Here is an 11,622-nt window from a genome sequence, read left to right as displayed (position 1 = left end):
CAGATTGATGAGCTCCAACTGCCCCTGACAGGTATCCCCGCAGAAACATGCTTGGAGGCGCATTGCTGCGCCCCCTCAGAATTTTGCGCCCGGGGCCATGTCCCCCCTGTCCCTCCCACTACGCCACTGTAACCAGATGCCTCTTCTGAAAAACCTGCAAGCACAGAAGCATCTCTCCCCTCCCGCTGTTTCCAGCAACTGCCACTCAGAAGCACTGCTGCCTCCAACATGGTAGAAGGATGGTATCCGCAATATACAAAATACTACTCCAAAATCCCACAAACTCCCTAGACGCAGTCAAAAAAGAATGGGAGGATGACATAGGCTATGAGATTAACCCCACTCAATGGACCAGAATATGGTCTAAACCCCCCTTTAAATCCATATCAATGAAAAGAAAAGAACTCACTCTGAAACTCACCTACAGGTGGTACCTAACACCAATAAAACTAGCACTAATACGCCCAGGAATCGCACCAAAATGCTGGAGAGGGTGCACCTCTACAGGCACATACCTCCACATGTGGTGGGAGTGCCCCAAAATCCAACTATTCTGGACAACAACCATACGAGAAATAAGTAGAATAACCAAGCAAGTATTAGAAATCATCCCAGAATTGGCCTTATTAAACATCTTCCAAGACAATAACCCCCCTACTCTCAGCAGCCAGAAGCATCATAGCCAAACACTGGAGAGACCTGTCAGGAGTAAGCATGGACCAATGGTACCAAATAGTATGGGAAACAGCCCTACTAGAAAAATTAACCAATAAACTGAAACTGACACGGGGACAAACAGAAGAAGACGCCTTCACCCCGGTATGGCTCCCCTTTATCACATACACAGTCCAACAAGACAATGACAAGAATCCACCAACAGCATACAAATCAATATGGCTAACCTGATCCAAAACACCCACCCACCCCACTCACACATGAAAACAAAGATCACCACAGCCAACCACAAATGAATAACCACACCCTAGGCCAACCACAACCTCTCTCACCACCAAAGGAACACAAGTGAATAGCAAAGAACCTGCACAAGCAACACTGACACCAAACCCCACATATAGTAAGTAAAATAGAAACATCGCCACCCGACCCATCTCCCCCCCCCCCCCACTCCACCTCTTTCTAAAGCTATGGTTTTCCCAGTAGTGATGTATGGATGTGAGAGCTGGACCATAAAGAAGGCTGATCACCGAAGAATGGATGCTTTTGAATTATGGTGCTGGAGGAGATTCTTGAGAGTCCCATGGACTGCAAGAAGATCAAACCTCTCCATTCTGAAGGAAATCAGCCCTGAGTGCTCGCTGGAAGGACAGATCCTGAAGCTGAGGCTCCAAGACTTTGGCCACCTCATGAGAAGAGAAGACTACCTGGAAAAGATGCTGATGTTGGGAAAGATGGAGGGCACAAGGAGAAGGGGACGACAGAGGACGAGATGGTGGGACAGTGTTCTCGAAGCTACCAACATGAGTTTGACCAAACTGCAGGAGGCAGTGGAAGACAGGAGGGCCTGGCGTGCTCTGGTCCATGGGGTCACGAAGAGTCGGACACAACTAAATGACTAAACAACAAACCACCTCTTTCCCCCTTTTCGTACTAATGTCTCAACAAATGAAACTGACTTGTAAAAATGTTACATGGGGGGGGGGAAATACGAGAGAGAGACTTTGCACACACTTTTGTAAATCAAGATAATCTTTAATAATAACTGCAGGGCAGAGGAGAGGCATCCTGGATTGTCAGTCTTTTCCTCCATGAATCTGTCTAATCCTCTTTCCAAGTTGGTGGCCATCAGTTGGTGGCCTCTTGTGGGAGCCAGTTCCATAGTCTTAACTAGACCGTTGCATGAAGGAGGAAATCCAGAGAGGAATGCCAAGCCCGGGTGAATTGGAAAATTTGGAGGCGCCGAGGGGGAGGAGGGGGCGTGGAGTGCCGAGGGTTTTTTGCGGGTCCCGGCTATTCCTGACAATGCGGTATATGTATGGAAATAAAAAGGAATGTGCAGAAGGGGAGGGAATCTGACAAAAGGGGAAGAGGGGAGCAGCAACAAAAGAGAGAAGGAGAGACAGAGCTTGGAGATTATAAGTCTGGGAAGTGTTTAGTTTGCAGAGGGGAAAATGCTCCGTCTCTCTCTGCCTCTCCTCGCCATCTGTCTGGCAGCCTGGGCCCCCAGCGTGGTGGATGGGGCCCCCCGCAAGGTCGCCCCCACCCTCCTGCAACGGAAGCCCAGCAAGAGCCCCACCGCAGTAAGCCAGGTGACAGCAGCGGTCTCCAGGGCACCTTCCACCTCACCTGTGCCCTCCAGGAGCAAGCAGGTGAGGGGGACAGCCCGCCCGGAGCTCACCTCGCCCGCTAACCTCAGGACCACAGTCTCACCTGGCAGACAGGGCAAGGAAGCGCCCTTTGCTACCACCAGCCAAGCCAAGAAGACCACGGTGGCCACGGAGAAGCCGGTTCTTGGGAAGAAAGGTACGGGTATTCCTTGCCTCTTTACGCACAGGAAGGGGGTCTTTCTGAATGGGAGATTGTGGATGCGCAGAGAAGTTTGTTGGGTGCAAGGTTTGGAAGAGGGAAAAGTCAGGCGATGGAGCGTTCCACTGCAAGGATTTTGCAAAGACACCGGTGTTTTCTCAAAGTCCAGCGGACAGTTTGGGGGTGCAGAGCTTCCTCTTGGGAGATTTATGTAACTGGTCCGGTCTTTGTTCGTGAGCCGCCCCCACCAAGGAAAATGAAAAGCTGGTTAGAATCCAGCTTTCTGGAATTATCATCACTCTGCCGCAACATCCGGGAGGAGCCCAGAGAACGTGTGAATAGCTGTTTGGGTGTCAGAAAGGGTCCCCCTGGCCGTGTCAGATGATCTCTTTGCAAATGCAAGGGTAGGGTCGTTCGCAGGTTAGGATTTACCTGTGTTGAGCGCCGTGTTGGGAAACAACATCCTAGAACTGTAGAGCTGGGGGGGACGGGACCCCCAAAGGTTCTCTAGTCCAACCCCCTGCGAGAATTAATTTCTACACAGGGTTCAGGCCAGAGATACTAGCTGTACAGCTTGTCACCCAAGTGCCACAGGAGAACACTGGGTTAAAATTAAGAGGCACAGAACCATAGAATTGTAGAGTTGGAAGGAACACAGTGCAGGAATCAAAGAATCCCTGGCAGATGGCCATCTCATCTCTTGTTCAAAAACCTCCAGGGAAGGAGAGTTTGCCACCTTCAGAGGTAGTCCGTCCCACTGTCAAAAGTGTGAAGCAAATGACTGTGTGTGTGTATGTGTGTGTGTGTGTGTGTGTGTGTGTACTTCAGCTGAGATGGCTCAGTCAGTAGAGCAGGAGACTCTTAATCTCAGGGTTGTGGGTTCGAATCCCACGTTGGGCAAAAGATTCCTGCATTGTACAGGGTTGGACTACATGTCCCTTCCAACTGTATGATTATCACTCTGTGTGTGTGTGTGGATTGTCACCTTTCGCCTGTCTCCTGGTGTGCCTTTTTTGTGGTGTGCATTGTGCTTGGGAGAAAGGGGAATGCAGTGAACTCTGGATGTTTTGCCATCCTTAAGGAGCCTCATGCGCAAGCTCTGCAGGGCTGGACGTCAATCCTGCGAGGGTGAGGCATTGGGAGGCTTACATTGTGCAGCGCTAGGCAATCCCATTTACTTATTTATTTTGAGTACGGAACGTGCTGCCATTTGACGCAAATAGTTCCAGCTCTGGTAATGACACACACAAAGTAACAGGCTGTATGTAACAGTATAACTTCTATTTCAAAAAACAATTCAACATATCATTTCACAATATGTAATTCCATAGACCACATTATCATATGAACGGAACATATTCTGAGTACAGTGGTACCTCGGGTTAAGTACTTAATTCGTTCTGGAGGTCTGTTCTTAACCTGAAACTGTTCTTAACCTGAAGCACCACTTTAGCTAATGGGGCCTCCTGCTGCTGCTGCGCCATGTGAGCACAATTTCTGTTCTCATCCTGAAGCAAAGTTCTTAACCCGAGGTACTATTTCTGGGTTAGCGGAGTCTGCAACCTGAAGCGTATGTAACCTGAAGCATATGTAACCCAAGGTACCACTGTAATTAAAGTCCAGTCTATTCAGTTCTTATATTAGCAATAACCACGATGTGGAATGCTTATATCAATCTTGTAGTGTTCCACCTGTCGATGCTTTTGAGTATTCTAGCGTTCCTTGTAAGTAGGTATCAGATGAAAAACTTGAAAGTATGGCACATGCAGAAAATAAGACAAGGATTCCAGGATAATTCCTTGTTTCGCCCAACCGGGCTTCGTCAGCTATGCATACTCTGGATTATACAAACGAACATAATGTAATGTCATTTTATGCAAAACTAAGTAACATAACATAAACATAAACATTAAACAATAAATTTACATACCGTATTCTTGTGTACTGGAAACATGGAACATAATGGATTCAGTCATCGCAATAACTGACCAGAAGTTTCTTTATATAAAGAGTTCCTTACGTGATGAGAGCTTTGCATTGTTACGCTAAGGAATAACGTCTGTGTCTTGTGATGAAGGGAGCGTGTGTCTTGTTGTGGTGGTCAAAGTGTTGTCTGGATGGTACTTTGCTACTGGGAGGGAACTGCAGTGTGCAAAATGAGTGTCGAGTTTTGCAGACCTTAGTTGGGCATTTTGCAATTCTGGGTCATGGCATGTGCCGTGTGGTTTGCTTTGCAGTGTAACCACACTGGCCTGTGTTGTTTTGCAGCGTCATTCACATACATTTGCGTTCAACCGCTAACCGTTTCAGCGTGTCCTGCTCTTTATGGACCTCTGTGACACCGTTTGCACTTCATTCATCTATATTTACAAGAATATTTACAGACCGCTCTTCCGTGGAAAAAAAGACATGAATCCATTCTGTATATTGAAGAGTTATAAACAAACACTAAATTCACCATTGGGGAAGAATGTTTTCTGAATTGCCTGGAGGAACAGAAGCTCTTTCAATAGTGTTTAAACTTGGGCGCAGAAGTTGCCCACTGAATCTCCAGTGGCAGAGAGTTCCACAGGACTGGGTCAATTGCACCAAAGCCCTCGTTTTTCGGTGTTGTCAAATGAGCCTCACCAACAATGCTAATGTATTGGCATGACCGGCATGCCTTTATGGTGTTACGCAAGGGGTCTCCGTGTTATGTGGGGCACCTTTGCACAAACAGCAGGAGGCTTTGCAGTGTTTCGAGCTGACCTACCTACTGCCCGCTTTGCAATTCTTGGTGCTGCCGGGGGGGGGGGGGTGTTGTGGCAGGCCGCCAGGCTGCACAGACCGCCAAGAGCTGCAGGCATCCTGGTGCCAGGGGATGCCACCCTTCTGCTGACTCTGCATTTGCAAACTTGGCATGAGAACAGAAGGCGAAGCTGCCACAAGGAGGCTTCTGATGTAGCAGCTGCTACTCTCCATGCCTGGAAGCTGCCTTACACTGAACCATTGGCCTATCTAGCCCAATAATGTCTACACTGACTGGCAGTGGTTTTTCAGACAGGAAGATACTGGGCATTGAACCTGGCACCTTCTGCATGCAGAGCAAATGATCTACCACTAACGTACCCTCCAAGTGCCCCCATTTTCCAGGAATTACAGAAGCCATCCCGGTTTCTGACTTGATCCCATGTATATGACCCTAAATATTTTTTTTCATATGCAAAACAGACATGGGCATAGCCAGGAGCGGGGGGGGGGGCAGCTGCCTTCCCCAAATCAAGTAAATAAATAAAAATACTTACGTATTTTTCGCTTCATAAGACACACCTGACGATAAGACGCACCTAGTTTTTAGAGGAGGAAAACAAGAACAAAAATATTCTGAACGAAACAGTGGGTGTATGATTTTTGTGGTTCATGCTGTGGCCATAGACATGATATGTGATTTGACGGTGCGTTTGGGGTAGCCCAATGCAAATGTCCCGAGGATCCATGTGGATCTGTGCTTTGTAACCATGTTTTTGCACCATTGCGGACCCACGAAACAGTGAATGCGTGATTTTTTGGTGCAGGCAAACCTAGACAGCATCTTAAAAAGCAGAGACATCACCTTGTCAACAAAGGTCCATATAGTAAAAGCTATTCCCAGTAGTGATGTATGGAAGTGAGAGCTGGACCATAAAGAAGGCTGATCGCTGAAGAATTGATGCTTTTGAATTATGGTGCTGGAGGAGACTCTGGAGAGTCCCATGGACTGGAAGAAGATCCAACCTCTCTATTCTGAAGGAAATCAGCCCTGAGTGCTCACTGGAAGGACAGATCGTGAAGCTGAGGCTCCAAGACTTTGGCCACTTCATGAGAAGAGAAGACTCCCTGGAAAAGACCCTGATGTTGGGAAAGATGGAGGGCACAAGGAGAAGGGGACGACAGAGGACAAGATGGTGGGACAGTGTTCTCGAAGCTACCAGCGTGAGTCTGACCAAACTGCTGGAGGCAGTGGAAGACAGGAGGGCCTGGCATGCTCTGGTCCATGGGGTCACAAAGAGTCGGACACGACTAAACGACTAAACAACAACAAACAACATAGCCATGGACATGCTATGTGATCTGATGGCGAATCTGGGGTGACCCAATGCAAAAATCCTGAGAATCCATGTGGATCCGTGCTTTGTAACCACATTTTTGCGCCATTGTGGCCCCACGGAACAGTGGGTGCGTGGTTTTTTGGGTAACTAACTGACCAGCTGTGTCACAGAAGGGAGCCTGCATTCCTCGAAAGGCTTTCTTCCCTGCCTGAGAGCTGGCTGGCTGGCTGGCTCTCTCCGCTCCAGGCTCCCACGCCACGCCTGGTGCTGCGGATGCAAGCTGGCTTCATCGCTTCACTTCGCCTCTCCGAAGGGGGTTGGTTGAAGGAACGCGGCTGGATCTGATGGAGCTGAGCCAGAGAGCTGAGCTTGCACAGAGCAGGCACTGTTTGTGGGGGCCTCCTGCATCCTGTTCCACAGCGTGGGGCTGCAAGGCTGCTGGGGGTGTGGGAGGGAAGCTTTTGCCAGAGTAAGAAAGGAAAGCCTTTTCATTCGCATGCATGCAAGGGGGAAAACTTCCTGCACAGGATTTCAAGGTTCCACACTTAGGCAGGAAGAACTAGCTGCAAAAATATATACTGTATTTTTTGCACCATAACACTCACTTTTTTCCTCCTAGAAAGTAAGGGGAAATGTCTGTGCGTGTTATGGAGCGAATGCCTACGGATGGTGGGGGGATCTGCTGCAGTCGTGAGCAGAGGATCCATGGTTCCCCTTCCTTCCCTCCTCCGTGGCTCGCTTTGAAACAGCAAAGCGGGAGAAGAGCCACTGAGTGGGGAGGAGAGAGGGACAGAGAGCCTGCTTGCTTTAAAGGAGCAAAGCGGGAGAGGAGAGGAGCCTTCTCCTCTTATACCCCTCTTCTGCATTATTAGCAGCATCCTTCTCCACCCACCCCACGCGTGTTCCTTGTCCCTTGAGTGCTTTTCCTTCCCTTCCCACTTAAAATGTGGTTACAAAGCACGGATCCACATGGATCCTCAGGATTTTTGCACTGGATCACCCCAAATTCACCATCAGATCACATAGCATGTCCATGGCTACAGCTTGCACCAAAAAAAATCATGCACCCACTGTTGCCCAGGGCCACAGTGGTGCAAAAATGTGGTTACAAAGCATGGATCCACATGGATCCTCAGGATTTTTGCATTGGGCTACCCCAAACTCACCGTCAGATCACATGTCTGTGGCCACAGCATGAACCACAAAAAACATACATCCACTGTTTCGTTTAGAATATTTTTTTTTCGTGTTTTCCTCCTCTAAAAACTATATGCGTGTTATGGTCGGGTGCGTGTTATAGAGCGAAAAATACGGTAGTCTATTTTGGGGGGGGGACACTCCTGGCTTGACGGCAGGACATGGGACAAGGATTGAGGGGTTTTAGTAGACCACAAGCTAAACATGAGTCAGCTGTGTGACGCAGCAGCAAAAAAAGCTAATGGTATTCTAGACAGCATCAACAGAGGTTTAGGGTCCAGATCAAGGGAAGTAATGTTGTTGTTTGTTGTCAAGTCGTTTGGTCGTGTCCAACTCTTTGTGACCCCCTGGACCAGAGCATGCCAGGCACTCCTGTCTTCCACTGCCTCCCGCAGTTTGGTGAAACTCATGTTAGTAGCTTCAAGAACACTGTCCAACCATCTCGTTCTCTGTCGTCCCCATGGGACTCTCAAGAGTCTCCTCCAGCACCATAATTCAAAAGCATCAATTCTTCAGCGCTCAGCCTTCTTTATGGTCCAGCAATAGTCCCACTCTATCCTGCCTTGGTCAGACCCCACCTGGAATACTGTGTCCAGGAGAGCCGCTGCCAGTCAGTGTAGGAAATGCTGAATTACAGGAATCCTTTTTTATATATATAAAATTTTTTATTAGTTTTACAATTTTTTATAAACAATACAAACAAATAAGAAGACAAACAAACATGTATAATTTCATATCCTTTTTTTCATAAACCTCACTTCTCGGACTCCCCCGAACCTCCCCTTTCTACATCCCAAGTTTCAAAATTATTTCAGCAAATCCTAAATTTAATCTTGTCAAATATATTCCTTCATTATTCTTTTCTTTAACTTAATCTTTTATCGCTGTAATCTCCTTTCCTTTCTAAAAAAACCTCGACATTTTAGCATTCATCAATTTTGTAATATTTCTTAAGATAAATTTTAAATTTCTTCCAATCTTCTTCCGCCGTCTCTTTCCCCTGATCACGGATTCTGCCAGTCATTTCGGCCAATATCATATAGTCCATCACCTTCATCTGCCATTCTTCCAGGGTGGGTAGATCTTGTGTCTTCCAATACTTTGTGATGAGTATTCTTGCTGCTGTCGTAGCATACATAAAAAAGTTTCTGTCTTTCTTTGGCACCAATTGGCCGACAATGCCCAAGAGAAAGGCCTCTGGTTTCTTAGAGAAGGTACATTTAAGCACCTTTTTCATTTCATTATATATCATCTCCCAGAAAACCTTAATCTTCGGGCACGTCCACCAAAGGTGATAGAAAGTACCTTCAGTTTCTTTACATTTCCAACACTTATTATCAGGCAAATGGTAAATTTTTGCTAGCTTGACTGGGGTCATGTACCACCTATAGATCATTTTCATAATATTTTCCTTTAGGGCATTACATGCCGTAAATTTTATACCGGTGTTCCACAACCATTCCCAGTCAGCAAACATAATGTTATAACCAATGTCCTGTGCCCACTTAATCATAGCTGATTTAACTATTTCATCTTGTGTATTCCATTTCAGCAGCAAGTTATACATTCTTGACAAATTCTTAGCATTGGGTTCTAACAGTTCAGTTTCTAATTTTGATTTCTCCACCTGGAAGCCAATTTTCCTGTCTTGTTTGTAAACCTCCATTATTTGATAATAATGGAGCCAGTCTCGTACTTTGGTTTTCAATTTCTCATGACTCTGTAACTTCAATTTATCTCCATCTTGTTCCAAAATTTCCCAATATTTTGGCCATTCGGCTTCCATATTAAGTTTTTTCAACGCTTTAGCCTCCAAAGGTGACAACCATCTAGGGGTTTTGTTTTCCAACAGATCTTTATATCTTATCCAAACATTATATAATGCTTTTCTAACAATATGATTTTTAAAGGCCCTATGCACCTTAACTTTGTCATACCATAGATATGCATGCCAACCAAATGCATTATTAAAACCTTCTAAATCCAAGACATCTGTATTCTCGAGGAGCATCCACTCTTTCAACCAGCAAAATGCTGCTGATTCATAGTACAGTTTTAAGTCCGGCAGGGCAAATCCCCCTCTTTCCTTTGCATCCGTTAATATTTTAAATTTTATTCTGGGCTTTTTGCCCTGCCAGACAAATTTTGAAATGTCCTTCTGCCACCTCTTGAAACAGTCCATCTTGTCAAGAATTTGCAATGTTTGAAACAAAAATAACATTCTAGGCAATACATTCATCTTAACAACTGCAATTCGGCCTAACATTGACAGTTTCAAATTTGACCATATTTCTAGATCTTTTTTAATTTCTGACCAACATTTCTCATAGTTGTCTTTATACAAATTCAAATTCTTAGATGTCAAATGAACCCCTAGGTATTTCACCTTCTTAACCACTGTCAAACCTGTTTCATTCTGGAACTTCTCCCTCTCCATGACTGTTAGATTTTTTTCCAAAACCTTAGTCTTTTGTTTGTTCAGTTTAAATCCGGTCACTTGACCAAATTTTTGAATTAACTCCAACACCCTTTTTGTACTAGTGTCTGGCTCTTGTAAAGTAAGTACTAAATCATCTGCAAAGGCCCTTAACTTATAATGTTTAGCTCCGACCTGTACACCTTTAACCTGCTGGTCATCTCTAATCATGTTTAGCAACACCTCCAGAACAGAAATAAAAAGTAATGGGGAAATTGGGCACCCCTGTCGTGTCCCTTTTTCTATTTTAAATTCTTCAGTTATCACATTATTTACAATCAGTTTAGCTTTTTGTTCAGAGTATATAGCACCCATACCATTCTCAAATCCTTGACCTACCCCCATCCCATGAAGATTCTTTTTCATAAAACTCCAAGAAATATTATCAAAGGCTTTATCCACGTCCACAAAGATCAGAACTGCTTTAGTATTTATATTCACCTCTAGTAGTTCCAAAATGTCTATTATGTTCCTCACATTGTCTGATAAATGCCTTTTTGGGAGAAAGCCTGCTTGGTCCTTATGAATCTTCTCCATCAACACCCTTTTCAATCTTTTTGCCAAAATGTCTGCAAAAATTTTGTAATCCACATTAAGTAATGATATTGGACAGTAGTTCTTAAGTTGAGTCTTTTCAGTCTCTGTTTTTGGTATGAGTGTAATATACGCTTCTTTCCACGATTCTGGTGCCCTTTTCCCCTCTAAGATCTCATTGCAGACTTCCTTTAACGGTTGAACCAACCACTCCTTCAGAGCTTTATAATATCTGGAAGTCAATCCATCTGGTCCTGGAGATTTGCCCAGTTGCAATGGCACCCTCTATCTCTTGTTCTGTTATTCTCTGGTTTAGATCCACCTTGCTTTGATGAGAGATTTTTTGTAATCCATATTTTTTAAGGAATTCATCTATATCCTCCTCCTTCTGCGGTCCTTGTGAGTATAGTTTTTTAAAATAACTCAAAAAACAGTTTCTGATCTCATTAGGTTTACATATATGCTTTCCATCCACTTCTAGGCTTGTAACTGTGTTTAGTTTCTGTCTTTTCTTCAACTGCCAAGCCAAAAGTTTGCCACATTTGTCCGCAGATTCAAATGTCTTTTGTCTCATTTGCTTTATCTTCCATTCAACCTCTTGGTTCATCAATTCCATGTATTGTGTCTGATATAATTTGATCTCTCTCAGAATCTCCTGGGACTTTGGTTTGGATCTCAATTTCTTCTCTCCTTCTTTTATCTTTTCCAAAATCTTGTCCTTCTTCTCATTTTGCTTTCTCTTTTTTATTGAATTTTGTTGAATTAGAAATCCTCGCATCACGGCTTTACTTGCGTCCCAGATCACTCTTTTTTCTACATCTGTTTTTAGATTTATTTCAAAATAATCCTTTAAAAAATTTTGGG

General features: G+C 44.9%; 1 protein-coding gene across 1 annotated transcript in view; it reads left to right on the top strand.

Moving 5' to 3' along the window:
* Window positions 1–2,024: 2,024 nt before the first annotated feature.
* Window positions 2,025–11,622, top strand: part of CPXM1 (carboxypeptidase X, M14 family member 1) — a 37,351-nt gene continuing 27,753 nt past the window's right edge. Inside the window, exon 1 of the mRNA XM_081207047.1 lies at window positions 2,025–2,481. Coding sequence (XP_081063173.1) covers window positions 2,130–2,481 — 352 coding nt within the window. The 5' untranslated portion in view covers window positions 2,025–2,129. The remainder of the gene's footprint in view (window positions 2,482–11,622) is intronic.

The sequence above is a fragment of the Podarcis bocagei genome (genome assembly GCF_964188305.1).
Source record: "Podarcis bocagei genome assembly, chromosome: 9".
NCBI classification, from domain to species: domain Eukaryota; kingdom Metazoa; phylum Chordata; class Lepidosauria; order Squamata; family Lacertidae; genus Podarcis; species Podarcis bocagei.
The sequence above is the reverse complement of the archived record's forward strand: the minus strand, read 5'-3'. Positions and strand labels throughout refer to the sequence as shown.